Source organism: Entelurus aequoreus, linkage group LG05 (assembly GCF_033978785.1).
Source record: "Entelurus aequoreus isolate RoL-2023_Sb linkage group LG05, RoL_Eaeq_v1.1, whole genome shotgun sequence".
In the NCBI taxonomy this organism is placed as follows: domain Eukaryota; kingdom Metazoa; phylum Chordata; class Actinopteri; order Syngnathiformes; family Syngnathidae; genus Entelurus; species Entelurus aequoreus.
Window position 1 is genome coordinate 77,838,468 of NC_084735.1, and position 22,123 is coordinate 77,860,590.

The 22,123-nt window shown below is 37.7% G+C and overlaps 1 protein-coding gene across 1 annotated transcript in view; it reads right to left on the reverse strand.

The window, feature by feature from the left end:
- Positions 1–18,788, reverse strand: part of LOC133649861 (F-BAR and double SH3 domains protein 2-like) — a 54,576-nt gene extending 35,788 nt beyond the window's left edge. The window contains exons 1-3 of the mRNA XM_062046538.1: positions 18,541–18,788; positions 17,620–17,717; positions 7,512–7,557 (exon numbers count right to left, since the gene is read on the reverse strand). Coding sequence (XP_061902522.1) covers positions 7,512–7,557; positions 17,620–17,717; positions 18,541–18,561 — 165 coding nt within the window. The 5' untranslated portion in view covers positions 18,562–18,788. The remainder of the gene's footprint in view (positions 1–7,511; positions 7,558–17,619; positions 17,718–18,540) is intronic.
- Positions 18,789–22,123: the final 3,335 nt, after the last annotated feature.

Below are 22,123 nucleotides of genomic sequence, written 5' to 3' on the forward strand. Positions count from 1 at the left end.
GTGGTGGGCCACAAGACAAACATGGCTACTGTGCAGCAAACAGAGTGCAGACTATTTGAGTACGCAAGGGGCCTAGATCTTACCATAAAAAGCAGATACGAGCAAAAAAATCAAACGATGCAATAGAATCTATCCCTATATGTTATCAAAATAAGATTTGTCGAGTGATCTCAAGGATTATACGTCAGTCGCGTTCCCAGACATGCCAAACTATCTCCAGTTGTCATTCTAAACGACAAAACAGATGAAAACTTGAACAAGCATGGTGGTCTACAACTTCTTTGTGTGTGGCTGGGACTCTCCGGGTAAATCATGCATCGTATAGTGTATAGAATATTGAGTATGCGTGTTTTCCCCCGTCTTTATCGAAATATAACTATAGATGTCAACATTGTTTCATTGATATTTGCTGCCTTTTTGTTTAGATTTTGCCCACATTTGCTTTCTTTAATTTCGACTCGCCGAGTTGTTGCTTTACGAAACACTGTTTAAATTAGAGATGCCCGATAATATCGGGCTGCCGATATTATCGGCCGATAAATGCTTCAAAATGTAATATTGGAAATTATCGGTATCGGTTTCAAAAAGTAAAATTTATGACTTTAAAACGCCGCTGTACGGAGACACGGACGTAGGGAGAAGTACTGAGCGCCAATAAACCTTAAAGGCACTGCCTTTGCGTGCCGGCCCAATCACATAATATCTACAGCTTTTCACACACACAAGTGAATGCAAGGCATTAGGGCTGTAAATCTTTGGGTGTCCCACGATTCGATTCAATATCGATTCTTGGGGTCACGATTCGATTCAAAATCAAGTTTTTTTCAATTCAACACGATTCTCGATTCAAAAAAGTTTTTTTTCCCGATTCAAAAGGATTCTCTATTCATTCAATACATTTCAGCAGGGTCTACCCCAGTCTGCTGACACACAAGCAGAGTAGTAGATTTTTGTAAAAAGCTTTTATAATTGTAAAGGACAATGTTTTATCAACTGATTGCAATAATGTAAATTTGTTTGAACTATTAAATGAACCAAAAATGTGACTTATTTTATCTTTGTGAAAATATTGGACACAGTGTGTTGTCAAGCTTATGAGATGCGATGCAAGTGTAAGCCACTGTGACACTATTGTTCTTTTTTTTTTTTTATAAATGTCTAATGATAATGTCAATGAGGGATTTTTAATCACTGCTATGTTGAAATTGTAACTAATAATGATACTGTTGTTGATAATATTCATTTTTGTTTCACTACTTTTGGTTTGTTCTGTGTCGTGTTTGTGTCTCCTCTCAAATGCTCTGTTTATTGCAGTTCTGAGTGTTGCTGGGTCGGGTTTGGTTTTGAAATTGGATTGCATTGTTATGGTATTGCTGTGTATTGTTTTGTTGGATTGATTCATTTAAATATTTTAAAAAAAAAAAAAAAACGATTTTTTAAAAATGAGAATCGATTCTGAATCGCACAACGTGAGAATCGCGATTCGAATTGGAATCGATTTTTTTCCCACACCCCTACAAGGCATACTTGGTCAACAGCCATACAGGTCACACTGAGGGTGCCGTAAAAACAACTTTAACACTGTTACAAATATGCGCCACACTGTGAACCCACACCAAACAAGAATGACAAACACATTTCGGGAGAACATCCGCATCGTAACACAACATAAACACAACAGAACAAATACCCAGAACCCCTTGCAGCACTAACTGTTCTGGGACACTACAATATACACCCCCCGCTACTCCCTACAACATCAATGATGGTATTTTGAGAGGTAATCATTGAAGTCGGACATCACTGAAGGCCTGGGTGGGAAACGCACGGCCCGCCACTGGTTTCCGGAATATATCGTATTGGAAATTAAGTGCAATATCCGCATACATATAGGATATCGGTAAAAAAACAAATATCTGACATCCTTACTTTGTAAAGGGTTACCCTTCCAGAATAGATGATAAAAAGGCTCTTTAAAACTGAGGGCAATGTACTCATTTTTATGGGATACATTTAGGTAGGTCCTGAGGTAGTCGAGACCCCTCTGAACCCGATAGTCTCGGTGCCAAGCCCGGAGAACCGCGACAAACTGGCCCTTTGTGGGAGTGACGCGAGAATGCTCCACTGAACTGGGCGAAGCGGACACATCTGAATAAGAGCGCTTGGAGGAGAAGGAAGAGCCAAACAGAGGAGGTCATTTTAATGGTTCGCAGTGATGGGAATAGCAATCCCCCTGCTGGCTGAAGCAGCTCGCAGGTGTACGAGGAGCTAAAAGTGCCCGATTGATTGTGGCACAAGCCAATCTTTCAGGCTCACTTTTCGTTCCCGAGCGTAGAAAAAACACTTTTAAGATGATCACACATGAAAAAAAATGCATCATCTATGACTCCGTTTTCTTATAAACAACTCTGAGGCTAGTCTTCATTTCAGCACATTGTTCTTCTCTCCAGAGATGCTCGCTACGACCCGATGCGGAGGCTGCACCAGGAAGAACTAATATGAGGGCGGACAACTTTTACAGGCCACTGTCATGCCAGCCGAGAAATGTGTCCTTTGGATTGAATTTACAGTAAAACAATAAAACACAAAGCGCAGAAAGGCGAAACCTTTTTCCCCAAATACATTTCCAAGTGGAAAAGCAAGCTCCAAAAGTGAAAAGATCCGCTTTCAGACGTGTTGATGCGCTGACTTCGGGAACCTCACTGCATTGACTTTGAAGCAAGTATGGTATACAGGTGAAACTCATAACATTTGAATATCGTGCAAAGGTTATTTTATACCAGAAATTAGATTTACAAGGTGAAACTAAGGTGCAACTTAGGAAATTTCAAGACTTCTTGTCATGTAATTTTGATGATAATGGCTTGCAGCCTAAGAGAACCTCGAATTGAAAATTTCCGAAAATTTTGGGTTTTCAAAAACTGTAAACCATGATCATCAAAATTATAACAAACGTTTGACATATTTCACTTTGTAAGAAATTAGTTTATATCACATTATAGTTTCACATTTGTAGTTGAATTGCTGTATTTGAATCTATTTTTTTCAGTTTTAGCTGTGCATGGTATTGCAATATTTACAGCAAAAAAACATTTTTTCAATTTCTTTGATCAGCAGCTAACAAATATTTTAGTAATCGGATATTCTACAGAAAATTATTTCTATTAATCGAGTAAACGGAGAAAACACATTTTTGTATGGTTAAAGGCCTACTGAAATGAATTTTTTTTATTTAAACGGGGAAAGCAAATCCATTCTATGTGTCATCCTTTATCATTTCGCGATATTGCCATATTTTTGCTGAAAGGATTTAGTAGAGAACAACGACGATAAAGTTCGCAACTTTTGGTCGCTGATAAAAAAAAGCCTTGCCCCTACCGGAAGTAGCGTGACGTCACAGGCTGGAGGGCTGCTCACATTTCCCTATTGTTTACAATGCAGCGAGAGACATTCGGACCGAGAAAGCGACGATTACCCTATTAATTTGAGCGAGGATGAAAGATTCGTGGATGAGGAACGTGAGAGTGAAGGACTAGAATGCAGTGCAGGTATCTTTTTTCGCTCTGACCGTAACTTAGGTACAAGGGTTCATTGGATTCCACACTTTCTCCTTTTTCTATTGTGGATCACGGATTTGTATTTTAAACCACCTCGGATACTATATCCTCTTGAAAATGAGAGTCGAGAACGCGAAATGGACATTCACAGTGACTTTTATCTCCACGACAATACATCGGTGAAGCTCTTTAGCTACTGAGCTAACGTGATAGCATCGGGCTCAAATGCAGATAGAAACAAAATAAATAAACCACTGACTGGAAGGATAGACAGAAGATCAACAATACTATTAAACCGTGGACATGTAAATACACGGTTAATAATTTCCAGCTTGGCGAAGCTTAAAAATGCTGTTGCTAACGACGCCATTGAAGCTAACTTAGCAACGGGACCTCACAGAGTTATGATAAAAACATTAGCGCTCCACCTTCGCTAGCCAGCCCTCATCTGCTCATCAACACCCGTGCTCACCTGCGTTCCAGCGATCGACGGAAGGACGAAAGACTTCACCCGATCATCCGTGCGGTCGGCGGCTAGCGTCAGCTAGCGCGTCTGCTATCCAAGTCAAAGTCCTCCTGGTTTTGTTGCTACAGCCAGCAGCTAATACACCGATCCCACCTACAACTTTCTTCTTTGCAGTCTTCATTGTTCATTAAACAAATTGCAAAAGATTCACCAACACAGATGTCCAGAATACTGTGGAATTTTGAGATGAAAACAGAGCTTTTTTGTATTGGATTCAATGGTGTACCAATACTTCCGTTTAACTAGTGACGTCACGCGCATACGTCATCATACATAGACGTTTTTCAACCGGAAGTTTAGCGGGAAATTTAAAATTGTACTTTATAAGTTAACCCGGCCGTATTGGCATGTGTTGCAATGTTAAGATTTCATCATTGATATATAAACTATCAGACTGCGTGGTCGGTAGTAGTGGGTTTCAGTAGGCCTTTAAAGAGCAATTATAAATACACAAGAAAAAAATTAAGACGTTAAATAGGCCAAAATATGAATTGGTCAGCGATCATGCAAGTGCAGCACATTCATTTTGTTGTGTGGTTCAAAGCCCTGCAAGGAGTCTGTCAACAACAATAAATTCAAAACATGTCTAGATGACGGTTGCGTCAGGTCGCCTATGCTGACCACTTCTTTTTCAGAGGTTTTTGACTACTCTTATTTCTAATCCAAATAAAGTACATTGCCATTGACTTGAGAAACAGCATCAAATGTACACATTAATCACATCCACTTGCATTACAGCCAGTTCCCTTAACTATTATCATCATTACGCTATAGAGCAGGGGTGTCTAAAGTGCAGACTGGGGTCTATTTTCGGCCTGCAACTTGATTTCTATTGTCCCGCGACATGTTCTGAAAATGAAAGAAATTCATCATTAAAGAGATGTATATCACTAGAACTATTTAGTTTGTCACCTATAACACAGAAGCTTGGATAATATTTTTTTTTCCAAAAGGTTTATCATATATGATGTACATTAATTTGGTTTTAGCATCTTAAATGTACAAATGTGGACCCCCGCATTAATAAAAATGATCAGCATGCACTGCAGCCCTTGCTGGAAAGTTGGGAGACCCTTGCACTAGAGCATATTTTATTGTGAAATTACATTACGACCTAAAACCTAAAAAGTGACATATTCCCTTTATTGTGAAATCGCGTTTTAACCCGCAAACCGGAAGTAGAGTATGTTAGCAAATTGAGAATTAGCGCTAACAATGAGGGATGCATACCAAATACCGTTTTATTTGTGCTGGTTCCTAATTGGGTCGGTCCAGGAGGACTGTTAAGATTCTGGACAAATAATACGGCTATCTGTATTTTTTCAACCCAGCTCTCCGTCATTATTGTGACACACCGTCACATTCACTTTAGGTGCCACTGCCACGCATAAAAAAAACACAGATAGGATGTGATAATCAGCTAGGATGTGATAATCAGCTTGGAAAAATCACAAATATGGAAACCAAGGCCACACAAAAGTTTGCAACACAATATTTCTTCCTCAAAGTCACGCACGCTGATAAGAGTTAAGTGTCAGTTTGAAGTGAACGCGCTTTACTCCCGACCGCCGCTACCGTGCTTCAGCAATCCAGTAATCCACAGGCCAAAATTAATCCACTAATAAAAGTGAAACATTTAAGTAATACAATAATCCATAAAGTTGCTCTGAAGCAAGATAGTCTCCGCTGACAGGTCAATAGTTGCTGTCTGATGTCACACTATCGCATTTGTGTGGCATCAAAACACACCTTGCTTAAATGCACACTAATTTAACATGAGAATTGATTGTATTGATTTGTATGATATAAATTATATGGCTGAGGATTTCACGTTAGTTGCATAATGTTGGTCTTGACCTCTGTATGTATGATAAGATTATCGCAAATCTCCATGATGAAACTTTTATTCAAATTTGAATAATAGGATATTGAGATTGATTTGGTGGATTTAAAGATTCCTTCTTTATAAATGTCAACCAGTTGGTAGGTTGGTATGGAATTGTAAATGGGTATTGGGTGGGTAGGTTTTGAAATGAATTGTATTCTACTGAATTGTGTATGTTATATGATGATGTATATTTTAACTGTGGGTCCCTATCCATAAGATGTACGCTTGTAGGTATTACCCTTTTGCAGAACGAACTCTGATATTGACAAGGGAGACAATGATGTCGTGTGGAGTTGTCTGTAAATGAACAAAGAAATATAATAAATAAATAAATCATGTAAAAGGTCTGTGCTCTGCAGCTCTGCACATGAATGCCATTATTTACAGCTGAGTGTTATTAAAATGAGCGATGGATCTGTGGGGTGTGTACAAGATGATGACATAACTAAATTGCACTTTGCACTGCTAACACAGTTGACTTGTCTAAGATTAAAAAAAACAAATGTTTGAAAAAAAACTTCCCTAATGTGCGATGTTACATGATATTGGTGGTGTACAACCTCTTCTGCTAATAAAAAATGCATTTTTTGACATCTTTATTTACACCAATTACATAGATCAACGATAAGAGTATTGATGAATGCCGGTATCGATAAAGAATATTGATTATGGTATTATCGATAAAATCCTCACAATATACAGTACATCCCTTCTAATAACCATTTGTATCTAAAACTCCAATTTCACATCGTTATGCTTGTATTTTCAAGCAATCTACTGTCACCATGCACTCTATGAACTTAGTGAACGTCAGCAAGGCCAGGATGTCTATTACACCATAACTATGCTATTACCAGTTTTAGCTTGCACGGCTAGCACAATATGCGCTAAGCTTTACCATTAAATAAATGACTTCTCAAGGCAGAGAAAAATCCTTGATATTTTTTTTGTAATCGAGATACTCCAATCACCCAAGGAATCGTTTCCGCCCCAATTGTCACGTTTGTAGCCTGTTTAGGTAGCAATTTAGTCGGGCTTAATATAAATTGCGCCCTCTGCTGGTTGTGACCAAGTAAGTAGCAATCCGACGTGGTTTAGACCTATTGTGAAGAAAATTCTAACACAGCCCAACCCTCACCACAGCAATCCTCCTGTCCATCATCCGTTAAGCAGGTTTGTGAAAATCGGTCAACAAGTATTTTTTACGTAATCCTGCAGACGTCCGAGCAAACACGGAGCGTGACCTCTCCGGCGGAGGCACTTCCTTCTCCGCCTCATGATGCAGATGGGCAAACACGACAATTTGGGGTTGCTAGGCGGACCACAGACCGGCCTCCCCCCTCTCTTCACATTGGCACTGGACATTCCTCACGGGGACGAAAACGCCGCAACACCACCGAGGAGGAGAAGGGTTTTTTTTTTTCTCGGGCGTTCATTCTGACGTCTGTGGGGAAGCTCGCAGGGGGGCCCCAATAGCGAGAGGTCACTACAACTTCTGTAGTGACGCTTTGTTTTCTTTACTACATGGAGGTTTGCTTACCTGGGCGTAGTCCCGCTCGACAGACGCCCTCTTTTGGCTAAAAGTCCTGCAAAAAAAGAGAGAAATATTAAATCAAAAAAGTTCAAAAAAGTCAAAAAAAAAACCCTGTCCATCCAAAGATCCATGAAGTATTACTTTGCACATTAGTCATTGGATCTTTACCCTCAATGAGAAGACTACATTTCAATTGAAGTTTGTTTGTGAGTTAAATTTAACAAAGTCTGGACAAAATTGGATCAAAGACTTTAAAACCAGTAGGGGTTGTTGTTTATTGCGTCACAGTTTGGCCAACTTGCACTGACCACCGGAATTAACAATCAAAGTTATATTTCTTGTTTGCATGATATCATGTCGCACTTTTTGTACCGTGGCAAACTAAACTGTAAGACTTGGTGTAAATGTAGCTTACTGATATTTATACATCACCACTAACGTAAGACGGTGGTGTGCATTTTTTCTCACATGTAGTGAGAATTTCTTGGTTGGTTGTTGTCAGTTTATTTCGAACATGCATACAATTACAACATAATACACCACATATTTTCAGTTGTTTCATTTCAGCATGTCCGAAAAGGAGTAGGAAGAAGCGGAGCTTTTTTAATCCTGCCCCTTTTCGTATTATAGCAATTTTTTAACCCATTTGCTACACAACAGTAAATAATTAAATGAGTAAATAAATAAATTAGAATACATTGAGTAAGTAAACAATTATTAAATAAGTAAACTATAATTCAAGTTCTCGTAAATACATATTTAAATAATTGATAGTTCACCTATGAGATGAAAAGATTTTTTTAGATGTGGTTCAAGATGTTTATCAAGATACTTCTTTGTACTTTTTGAACACTTTGTTTGAACAGTTTCTTGAACTGGTTTCTTTGCTTTAATGATAACATTCGATTACCAATACCGACATTGGAGCATTGACTATTGGCCGAAACAGATATTGATCCGAAAACAGCACAATTCATAAATGTTTTTTATTATTTCGTAAGGTGTAATGTTAGTAAAGGCTTGATCGACTGAATTTAATCAAACAGAACAATGGTAGGTACGAAAAACACTAACCTATTCATTATTAACCATCTAGAACAGACTTATGCTGTCTTTAAGTTGAAATGGCGAAGTAATTATTTTTGGCAGCACCTAATAGCCACAATAATTCATTAAAAGATGAATGATAATGCGGACACGTTTGTTTCTGGATACATTCTAATACGCTTCTGCATTGGAGACTTTGGAATTGTAAGTAATATGCAACTATAATTATTTTATACTTGTTTAAATTGACAAATGTCGTGTTTTAGAATGCAATATTGTTCAAGTAAAGATACTTATTAGGTTTGTCTAGCTTGTGTGCTATTGTGTAGTCTATAACCTACTAGCGGTGGGGGAAATAATCCAATTTTAGTTGCATCGCAATTCAGACATGGACAATTATAAAATGGATTAGTAAAACCCAAATATTTTTTAAAACTGCTTCAATATATATGAATTAAAGATGCATCAATAGTCAATTTTTTATTGAATCGTAGCTCCTGAATCGTAATCGAATCGTGAGGTGGCCAAAGATTCCCACCTCTATGACCTACCATGTTTACCTTTTTGTAAATGACTTGAATAAAATAAAAGAAAATACTTTGTGCGCTAATTGAGGACATTTATATTACTAGCTTTTATTGGAGATAACAATATCTGCGTTAATACTGGTCCATGTCAAAGGATATAACCGCTAACCGCACCAGACCCGAGACCCGTGTCTCAAACAGCCTCGGTTTGGTGCACACCAGAATTTGGACGATGGGGTTCACGTTATTCGCAGTACGAACACACCAGAGTTCCTTTTAACTGAACCAAACATAATTGTTAACGCACTCTTGGAGAACAACAAAGAAGAGTTATCACAAACAGAAAAACACAAGTATTCCCTGGCCACTTCGACATCATCAATTCACTAAAACTATTCCAATAAAAGGTTAACATATACTGTACATGCGATGCTATGCTAACTGTTTTGTTTCTTTTAAACACAGACTTAATCCTTTGTAATATTCTGTCTTGTTTAACTCTAACTAGTAGGTAAGCTAACCGCTAAGCTAACTTTAAACAGCAGAATAAATAAGTGCTTAGTAAAGTTTAAGAAGTGTCATTGGTAGCGCGTTACAGCAGAAAGTAAGCAGTTATTAACAGGAATATTACAAGTAGATTAATACAAGCGCAGAGAGAGGATAACAACTGTTGGTGTGTCAGCATTGTCAGTCAGTACAGTAAGAGGGCAGATCCATCCAAAACTTGGTGGTGTCGATACCAAACGTAGTATCAGTAAATAGCAGATATTAAAGTGATTAGTTCAATATTTTTATATTCTCAGAATTATTAATTTGCTATTTCAAACTCAGGGAATAATTCCCTTGCCACAGGAGGGCTTTGAGGGAAAAAAAACAAGATTTACAAGAGTACTAGATAGTAATTTTTATTTTGCTCAAACAATTGTATGTACTTAAAAAAAAAAAAAAATGGAACTAGATTATATATTGTGTTGATATTATTTAACTTTCAACAACACTCACCATAAATAAATTGAAATATGTACTGTTAATACTTGTGATATTGGTATCGGACGATTTTACTCATGGATGATCGGTATTGATATCGGAACGATAAAACCCTGATCGGAACGTCCTTACTTTTAAAATAACGGTAGAGTGGAAAAACAAGTTGCCTCTATATTGAAGCCATTTTCATATATATATGATTTATGACACCAAAATACTTCCAAATTTGCGTAAAAATATGATCAAAATAGTATAAATCTCTAGGATATTCCCGAGCCCTTTTGTGAGATAATGAGGAAGCCAGTCACGTGATGTCGCGTTAGGAACCCAAGGTTCCTTCCCCATCAACAACAATGCTAATCAAGCAGACTTTGAGAGAGCCAACAACGATTACTTAGGGAAAAATTATGATCCAGAACCTTGTATTTTTGAGCCCGAACACAAAGACGATGAGCAATAAGTTTTAGCAACCGACTGCTACCCGGCGGTTGCAGCTTTATTGGGACACGAACATCAGCAGCATTGCTAGGTACTAAACATACAAACTAACCATAATAAACCATAATAAAACAATTTCCACTCTGGCTGGGATGCCGACCGATTGGACGCTCACATAATTCCGTTTTGATGAAGAATCAATCACAATCCTCACGAAGGTTTTAAAAAAAGTTGCCACAACTAGCAACTTTTTCGCCATCTCGGGGAATGTGAAAGTCGACCAGGCTGTCAGTTCATGGTCACATTTGTCTACTACCAGGTGAGAGATGAATGAATTATGAACTAGAATTTACTTTTAGCAAGTTTGAGACGAACCAGAAGCAGCCACCGTCAACAACAGCAGCGTAAGATAGCATTAGCTCACTGGTATTGTTGCACAGCTGGAAAAGTCCGCCTGCGTTAATGATTAACAACAATATCACTCGTATTTGGTTAATTTTCAGGTCACGACATGTAAATGGGGTATTGTTGGCGGTTTCTGGATGTTTACATAAGAATTGTGAATGATAAACAGCACATCTCTTTCCAATGTTTGCATATTTCCAGTATGACTGATCTGATAATATGGTCAGAGTGCAAAATCGTTACTACAGTGATGTCACTCTCCGAAAATAGCCGAAGATATTCGGAGCAGAATATTCAAAATGGCTGACTGAATTTGTGGTGTTTTGTGATGTTTAAACGGTGTAATCACATACTTTGCGGATTGTAAATACAATTGGATATGGTTTAATGGATACAATTGAAACACAATTAAGCATATAAAGTCAACTTGTCTTTTCACTCTACTGGTACTTCAACAACATGCCATGGGCTGTTGAAAAACAATTGATTGACACTTTAATTAAAAAAAAAAAAATTTTTGGTCTTGAAAAATATTTGTCCAAAACCTTTAAAAAACAAAACAGGGTTTGTCCTCTTTTCAGGGCCGTTTAATAAATCGGGTCAATACTAAAAGAAACTGCTGGTCCACTTGCATGGAAGGAGATCTTTTATTATCCCCGACATTCCCCTCAAAACACAATTGCGATCAAATTTGGCAAATAATGAGCGCTGATAGATCCTCCGGAGAGAGTTTCCCTCCCTAACGGTTAGTCTCATTTCTTAGCGACTAACAAAAACTGTCAAACATCTCGAGGAATGTGAGAAAAGATTGAGTGGATTCACGCAGCAAAAGAACAAAGCTGCTAACATCCTCTGCTTTGATTTATAGGTACACTTGAGGGGAGAGGTCAGTGCCCCGGGAAAAGTCGACTGCAGCAGAAATCACCATTAAGCTAGTAAACATGTCCAGACTTGAGTGTCGCGCTCCACACAATCTGGCCCCACTTCCTGGGAGCTTCCTCCCCTCCTTCTCTCTTCCTTTCTGGTCTTCCTGTCATTTTCCCGAGCACAGGCCCTGCTGACAGCCAGACGCAATTTACACTTTGATGAATCACTCCTCGTGCTCGGATGACGGAGACGCTTTCTCGCCTCGTATTGTCTCAGGCGAGCGTAGCGTGACCGGTGAGCCTCCCACGGCCCGATGGGAACATCTGGCGGCTCTTGGTGCCTTAACTTCCAGCTGTTTGGAAGGTTTTTAGCAGCGCTCTGCCGCCAACCACAGACAGGAAGCGGGGAGCCATTGGGCTGTCAAGTCAATGGCGGCAGAAAACACGACCGCAAATTTTGCCTTGTCAACCTTTGCACATGTTGGAGGACAATACTGTTTGTTGCTCCACAGCTTGGGTGTCAAAGTGAAGGCCCGCGGGCCAGATCCGACCAGCGAATGAATGGCCCCCGGGATATTTGATTAGTAATAGAACCGGCCAGCAGGCCACAGCCGCCTGCTGCTGTTTTGCACGTACCAACACTCCATCAGTGTTGGTGCTAGGAATTTTCAAAATGGAATGCCAGGGACCCCATCAAGTCATAAAAATGGGGTCCCACAGTCAGTTTTTGGGGTCCCACTTTTTTGTAACCGTTTTGAAAACAAATGATAAATGTATGCATTATCCTGTTATATCTCACATTCTATATTGTGTTTTGGAAAAAGGTTCTCATAAATGTTACTTAATTCATTAAAAAAATAATACAAAAGAAAACACATTTTTATGCATATGCAAATGTATTCAGTGATAAACATTCATTCACTTTCTTCTTTCCTTCATGTATCTAAATGTTACCGCTGCCGGTATTTTTTTCTATATTTTATTGCAATATTTTCAGAATGGGTGTGTTCTATTTTTGGCCAAAGTAAGACAAAGAAAACAAATCTGAAGTTGTCTTTATTTTTTAGTTTTAATGCAGTAATTTTAATAGTCCGGCCCGCGTGTGCACAGATTTCCCTCATGCGGCCCCTGAGCTAAAATGAGTTTGACACCCCTGCTCGACAGTATGTGATATACATGTATAATTTATTACAGACCAAAAACTGCTAGTCAAAGATCCTTTAAATAGCATAGGGCTGGGCGATATAGCTAAAAACTGTATTATGATGTAAGTGCTTTATATCGGTTGATATCTATAATTATTGATATTTCTATGTCCTGTCAATAATAAGGACCCGGATAAAAAATATATGAAATGTAAAAATGTTTATTTAAAATGTAACCTTCCTTTGATTATAATCCCCTCAGCTATCAAGGAAATGTCAACACTCAAAACACTCAAACAATGTAAACAAAGTTCTAAAATCACATTGAACACTTAAAAATAACCTCTAAAAATGAAGGTACAAACATAAGGAATATGTTAAAAAAAATCCTTAATAAAGTGTAACAAAACAGTGCAAAGTGTGAAAATGTAAACATAAAGGAACAACTATTTTCTGCAGGTTTAGAGCCAGGAAGTTACGGCTGTGCTCTAAAGGGTGAGTGTGGTATTACTCGTTACGAGCGTCTTGGTCTGACTACGGTCCGTTTTACCAAATCTATAAAACTGTCTTATTGTTGAGGTGACTTTTCCTGACATTTTCTTCCCTCTCTGCAGCACTCATGTTTTGTTTCTCTTCTCACTCCATGTAGAGAATCAACCGCGGGAAAACAAGATGTTGCAACCAAACTGTCACCTGTTCGACTGTCACTCCCACTGATCGGTGATTACTTCCCGCAGTGCTCGGTTAGCGAGTGCCTTTGTTCGTGCAACCAACCTTGCTTCGCAACTTCCTTTTAATTCTGACAAAGAAAAAAAAAATCTAACGTTTTCAATCACATTTTTTATTGATATCGATAATTTTCTATTGCGATATAAAGTATATTGACATCCAGTTTTATCGCCAAACCCTAAAATAACCTGCTGTTTTTCCAAACAACTGAAAAAAATGCGGGTCATTTTCTAAATTTTACCAATTTGTTTTTATAGACCTTTTGCAAAAACGCTAGTCATAAATCCTCTAAATGACAGCAGTCTGCTGTTTTTTGGAACGACAGCAAAAATGCTAGATCCTTTAAATGACAGGGATATTTTGCTGATTTTAAGTGCGTACTACAAACAATTCTGCTCAAAGATCCTCTAAATGACAAGAAGTCAGGAACATACTACTGTTTTCAAACATAAACTGCCAAAGTTATTTGTCAAAAATCCTCTCCATTTTTTTCACATTTTTGTCATTATTTCAACATTTCCTTTAATTGAGAACATCACTGAAAAGTTATGCTCGCATAAGGACAAAAACTCTTGAATCTTTGTGGGAACTATTGAAAAAAATACTAGACAAATATCCTCTGCATGGCAGGAATGTTTTACTGTTTTCAATTAACTACTGCAGAAATGCTGGTCAAAAATCCTTTCAACAACAGGAACGTACTGCACCAAGTGCAAAAAAAGGCTTGTCAAAGATCCTTTTAGATGACAGCAGTCTGCTGTTTTAGGAACAACTGCCAATATACAAGAATCATTTATATGACAGCAATGTGTTGCTGTTTTTAAGTACCTAGCGCAAAAAAACGCAAATCTTAGATCCTCTTTGTGGCCAAAGTGCTCTGCTGTTTTTTGGAATGGGTTGCAAAACTGCTAGTCAAAGATCCTCTCTATGACGGTGTCACACTGCTGTTTTTGGGGGCCGAGTGCTGAAACATGTTTGTCTAATATCCTCTCATGACAGCGGCGCTCTACTGATTTTAAGGATCCTCTGCAAAAAGTTCGTCAAAGATCCTCTCCGTGACAATGTTGTGTTTAGACCTTACTGCCAAAAATGCAACTGTATGACAGAACCGCTGAAAACGCACGTCAAAGATCCTCTACATGACCGAACCGCTTTGTTATTTTAAAGCCAACACTTTTTCTGCAGGCGAGCTACTTTTCAATTGACCAAGTCGAAGGGATCTACCTCATTCATATAAATAATTTATATTTATTTATTTATGAAAGAGACGTTTTTGTTAACAAGTTAAATGTGTTTAATGATAACACAAGCCCGTTTAACACATATAGATTTCTTTCTTTCATGAAGACAAGAACATAAGTTGGTGTATTACCTGATTCTGATGACTTGCATTGATTGGAATCAGACAGTAGTGTTGATAACGTCCACATTTTCGAATGGAGGAGGGAAAAAAAGTCCTCCTTTCTGTCCGATACCACATGAAAGTGGTTGGTTTTTGGCATCTTATTTGTCCAGCTTCCATACTCGTTATTATACACTTTACAAGAAATACATTGGCAGAAAACTCTGCAGCTTTCTGAGACTCTTATTTTGTTAGCGCAGACAGGATGAAGCAGCGCTTTTATTGTGAAAATAGGAACTGTGCAGTCGGTCTTTAAATGGGTTATACTTGCATAGCGCTTTTCTACCTTCAAGGTACTTTGACACCATTTCCACATTCACCCATTCACACACACATTCACACACTGATGGCTGGAGTTGCCATGCAAGGCGCTAACCACCACCCATCAGGAGCAAGGGCGAAGTGCCTTGCTCAAGGACACAATGGACGTGACGAGGTTGGTAGAAGGTGGGGATCGAACCAGGAACCCTCAGGTTGCTGGCACGGCCACTCTCCCAACGGCGCCACGCCGTCTTTAGAGTTTTTGCCAGCAGCTACGGTGCGAGAGTCTGTTGAAATAAAATGTTGTTTCTCGCCTTCCTGTCGGTCATTTTTTCTTAATAATGAGCTCGCAGCAGCCAGCGTCATCTCACAAGACCCTCGGGTGACTTATTGGTGAAGATTGATGATCGCTAATATTTAGGTCTATTTTTTTTTAATGCCTGACTGGCGATTGATTGACACACACGCCACGATCAACCGGTAGCTCGCGATTGACGTAATGTGAACCCCCGTTTTAAAGCATCTACTGCAAAAAACACTAGTCAAAGATCATCTATTTGGCAGCGCTCTGCCGTTTTCAGGAATCTGATACAAAAATATTAGTCCCTTCTTAGTTTTGAACTGTAGGTGCATCTAAGTCAGTGGTTCTTAACCTGGGTTCGATCGAACACTAGTGGTTCGGTGAGTCGGGCTCAGGGGTTCGGCGGAAGTCAAGACACACCCGACTCATCGTGTAAAGAAAAACTTCTCCCTATCGGCGTATTACGGATACGGCAACAGCAGAAGTCAGATTGATTTGCAGGTGTGTAATTTGTTGTGAGTTTATGCACTGTGTTGGTTTTGTTCTTTGAACAAGGTGATGTTAATGCACGGTTAATTTTGTGCACCAGTAAAAAAAACATGGTAACACTTTAGTATGGGGCAGTGTTTTTCAACCACTGTGCCGCGGCACACTAGTGTGCCGTGAGATATTGTCTGGTGTGCCGTGGGAAATTATGCAACTTCACCTAATTTATCCCAAAAATATTTTTGGCAAATCAATAATTAGAATCTGCCAATAATGTGCCGTTGCTTAGTGTCTGTGCTGTGTAAAACTCGGCAGGGTAACCACGTAATACTCCATGTCAGTAGGTGGCAGCATTGCTTTGTAAAAGTCGGAATGTGTCGGGTGAGACGAGGATGGTTTGTTGTGATCCCGATATGCAGACCACAGCGGGAGGCAGGGTGCAGGTAAAAAGGGTATGTAATGCTTAAACCCAAAATGAACGAAAGGAAAAGGCTATGCAAAACAAAAGTCAAACTGAACTGGCTACAAAGTAAACAGAGACAGAATGCTGGACGACAGCAAAAACTTACGGTGTCCACAAAGTACATCCGTACGTGACATGACAATCAACAATGGCCACACAAAGAAGGATAGCAACAACGTAAATAGCCTTGCTTGCTAACACAAAGCAGGTGCGCGGAATAGCGCTCAAAGGAAGACATGAAGCCACTACAGGAAAACACCGGCAAAACAGGAAGGGCCACCAAAATAAGCAAGACAAGAACTAAAGCACTACACACAGGAAGACACCAACACACTCAAAATAAAACACGACGACTTGGTGGAGTTACATTTTTTTAAGTTTTCTGCTGGTGGTGTGCCTCCGGATTTTTTTTATGACAAAAATGTGCCTTGCCTCAAAAAAGGTTGAAAAACACTGGTATGGGGAGCATATTCACCATTAATTAGTTGCTTATTAACATGCAATTTAGACTTAGACTTAAACTTAGACAAACTTTAATGATCCACAAGGGAAATTGTTCAACACAGTAGCTCAGTTACAATGATGGTAAAAGTAAGGATGGAAAGGACAATGCAGGTATAAATAGACTAATATAGCGATAAAAAAGAATCTAATATATATACGAATATATACATAATAGGTGTACAGAATATTAAATTAAATTAGTAACATATTGGCTCTTAACTAGTCATTATTAAGTACTTATTAATGCCCTCTAACCCTAACCCTAACCAAATAACTCTAAATTAAGTCTTTGTTACTTAGAATATGTTCCCAATACTAAAGTGTTACCAAAAACATATAACTTGGTCTTGAATTTGAAAAAATATATATATATATTTTTCACTAAAGAAGGGTTCGGTGAATGCGCATATGAAACTGGTGGGGTTCGGTACCTCCAACAAGGTTAAGAACCACTGATCTAAGTTAATTCCCACGCTGAGTTCGGCCCGGGCGCCTTCAGTTCGACAACCCTGCTGTTTGCCATCTTGGCCGTTTGACACATTGACGGCCTCACCTCAGGTCCTCCAGGAGGTCACACTCGGTCTGGTGTTTGATGTGCAACCGGCTCATCTGATCCGTGTGAGTATGCTTGAGCTCCTGGGTGACCCGGACCTGAAGGAAGAAGAGGAAGAACACATTCTAACTGTCGTCTCATAATAAGCTTTGGACTTCCTTGTTTGGATGATATCACATTATGATAAGGTGCATCATTATCTGGAAATATGAGCCATTTATTAGCAGTATCATTGAGTCAAATAGATTTGGTGCCATTTTCAATTTAGGACGACCCTCACTTCTATGTTTGCTGCACTGACTTTTTCCAACATTTTGCAAAGAACTGTTTGTTTTTTTATACGCACCGCACTTCCGTTAGAGATCAAACGATTTAAGGTTAAAACACGTCCAGATATACTATAATGTACAGCATAACTTTTTAATGTGATACGTCTGGCATCATGCATGGCTCCATTTTAAATCCGGTGTGATTTGAAATACAACTTCATACGTTTTAAGTAAGAAATAATAACTTGTATTAAACAGGACTACCGCTCGTTTAGAGTGAAGTGAAGTGATATTTACTTGAACTAAGGAGTGCATTTGGCTGCTTCAGGTAAGATGGATTGTACTAGAAACTTTGTTATCGATACATCAATTAAATATTTGGGTTTGTATCCAAATGAGAAGTTTCCATTCGAGAGGGAACCACTTAGTTAGCGGGGTTGTTTTCCCCTACTTTTGTGGCACATGGGGGAGATTTTTTTTCCTACACAAGTTTTTCCTTCTTTTGTAGCTTCTTTTCGAGCAAAACTAAGCAACAAAATGACATGACGGTGGTAACGCTAAATAAAAACGGATGCCAGCCGTCGTCTGGCAACCATTAATTTGCCGAAGTAACGCTAGCTTGCGAGGCTATACGAGGAGGAAAAAAACTCACCTTTCTCGGTGGGGGTTGCATCCTTCTTTCTGGACATAAAAACTGCGCGAAAAGTTCGAAAAGTTGTTTATTTGCCGGGAAAGTCCTTCGAGGCAATGTCGACGACAGAAAAGTCCAGCCACAGAACAGTCCGGTAAATAGTGAAGGCAGCCCCCCCGTTGATGAAAACACTACAGTGGCCCCAGGGAGCAGAAAACATACCGTGTCAAGCGGCCATGTTCATCTATCAAGATACTTCCGTGGAACTTTCAAAGTTAAGACAACATCCGTGTTGTTTTCCAAAATAAAAGATTACAAACCATTTTGCTTAACTCCCGCCATCTAGTGGTTATACTATGCACAGTTATTTGCCGTGTAAAACGTTTTTTTTGTTTTTAACCTTTATTTATAAATTCCAACATTAACAAACAGTCGAGAAACAATAATCAAAATAAGTACAAAAACAGTACAAACAGTACAAAAACAGTACAAAACAGCGCCAGGGGGTTGTAAATTCAAAGTAACTAAAATAGAATGCAATATATATATATATATATATATATATATATATATATATATATATATATATATATATATATATATATATATATATATATATATATATATATATATATATATATATATATATATATATATATATATATATATATATATATATATATATATATGTATAATGAACAAAGTGCAAAGCCATAGGCTCACTCAATTTCAGTAAATAACTTAAATTTGGAGCACAGCATCATCGTTTCCACAGCTTTTTGGTTGTGCCGTGTAAAACGTGCTTTAAATGTATGGAGGTTCATTTGTCTCTTTTAAAACTGAATTTATGGAACTCAATTATCGCGTTGAAAATTTGCTAATATAATTTTTACACACTGGATTTTAAAACACGGTATAATAGCAATTTGAATTTTAAACACACAGATTTTGCTCAAAAATTCTATTCACTGAAACGGTCAGCATAATTTGATGTACAAATATTCAGTTCACAAGGTTTAAAAAACTAAAAATTCAGTTACAAAAAGTGTCCAAAAAGGCTTTCATAATAAAGACACAAATAGACCTCCATATTTCGTTTGCGTAATGAACGCTTTTTTTAACTGAATGCAGTATATGTAATATATATATTTTGTTACATTTTTACATTTTACATTTGTTTTAAAAATGTTTACATTTTTACATCAAATTATGCTGACAATTTAATTTGATAAAAATGAGTGACCAAAATTCAGTTTATTAAAAATCAGTGTTTATAAATTCAGTATGGAAAAAAATCGGTGTGCAAAAAAAGAAAAGCAGCCCAGAAAAAATATGTGTAAAAAAAATTGCTGCAGAAAAATTCAGTGTATAAAAAAAAATCAGTGCAAAAAAATTCTGTGTAAAAATTTGCTACAGAAAATTTCAGAGCAGAAAAATTTGATGCAGAAATGTTCGTTGCTTCAAAACTCAAGACCCACTTCTGGTAAATTAGGACTTAAACACCTCATTGGCTTGTTCTGAGACAGGATCGATTGCTTCAGTCTGAATTTGCCGGAAGTGAGTCTTGAGTTTTAAAGCAATGAATATTTCTGCACTGAATTTTTAAACAGCTGAATTGTAAACACTTTATATTAACAATATAAACTTTTAAACACACACATGATGCTCACAAATGTCCATCCATCCATCTTCTTCCGCTTATCCGAGGCCGGGTTGCGGGGGCAGCAGCCTAAGCAGGGAAGCCCAGACTTTCCTCTTCCCAGCCACTTCGTCCAGAAATTCTCGGGGGATCCCGAGGCGTTCCCAGGCCAGCCGGAAGACATAGTCTCACAAATGTCAATTTAATGAAATTGTCAGCATAATTTGAAGTGTAAAAAAAACAGTTCAGAAAATGCAGTTATGTAAATTAAGTGTCCAAAAAAGCTGTCGTAATAAAGACACTAATGATCCTTCATATGAACGCATCTTGTTGAACATTAGCATACATCTTCAAGCATACCAACTGTCTTCCATCCATCCATCCATTTCCTACCGCTTGTCCCTTTCGGGGTCGAACTTATTCCCTTCCAATTGTCTACTATCGTTGGTTGGTTGGTTTAAAGTTTATTTCGAACATGTATACAATTTCAATATGATACATCACATATTTTATTTTTTCTTTACATGTCCGAAAAGGAGTAGGAAGAAACAGAGTTTGTTTAATCCTACCCTTACTAACACATGTTAGCAGGGGTAGTAGGTATTTCTACCTAATTTACATCAATGTATCCTAAATACAACAGTTATTTAGATAAATAGTTTAGTCATTTATATATTTATTGATTGATTGATTGATTGATTGATTTAAACTTTTATTAGTAGATTGCACAGTACAGTACATATTCCGTACAATTGACCATTAAATGGTAACACCCGAATAAGTTTTTCAACTTGTTTAAGTCGGGGTCCACGTAAATCAATTCATGGTACAAATATATACTATCAGCATAATACAGTCATCCCACAAGTTAATCATCAGAGTATATATATTGAATTATTTACATTATGTATAATAGATAATATAATAATAAGACATTAATAATATATAATTTTTCATAAGTTTATCATGTTTTCTTTAAAATACACATCGCAAGTAAAACATGCTAATAAAATCCAAAGTATGTATGAACAGTAAGATTAAATATTAATAAGTCATGGTAGTGATTAGGGCTGTGAATCTTTGGGTGTCCCACGATTCGATTCAATATCGATTCTTGGGGTCACGATTCGATTCAAAATCGATTTTTTTTTTCAATTCAACACGATTCTCAATTCAAAAACGATATTATCCCGATTAAAAAGGATTCTCTATTCATTCAATACATAGGATTTCAGCAGGATCTACCCCAGTCTGCTGACATGCAAGCAGAGTAGTAGATTTTTGTAAAACGCTTTTATAATTGTAAAGGACAATGTTTTATCCACAGATGGCAATAATGTACATTTGTTTTAACCATTAAATGAACCAAAAATATGACTTATTTTATCTTTGTGAAAATATTGGACACAGTGTGTTGTCAAGCTTATGAGATGCGATGCAAGTGTAAGCCACTGTGACACTATTGTTCTTTTTTTAATTTTTTTATAAATGTCTAATGATAATGTCAATGAGGGATTTTTAATCACTGCCATGTTGAAATTGTTACTAATATTGATACTGTTGTTGATAATATTAATTTTTGTTTCACTACTTTTGGTTTGTTCTGTGTCGTGTTTGTGTCTCCTCTCAATTGCTCTGTTTATTGCAGTTCTGAGTGTTGCTGGGTCGGATTTAGTTTTGGAATTGGATTGCATTGTTATGGTATTGCTGTGTATTGTTTTGTTGGATTGATTAATTAAAATAAATACATAAATAATAATAATTACAAATAAATTAAAAAATGAGAATCGATTCTGAATCGCACAACGTGAGAATCACGATTTGAATTCGAATCGATTTTTCCTTACACCCCTAGTAGTGATATTATAATAAAGTTTGATTGACCTAATTCTTCAGGATCAATTTAGCGAATGGAAAACATGTCGTATTTGATTGGTTAAGATTAGTCACATGAGCAGAAGTTTG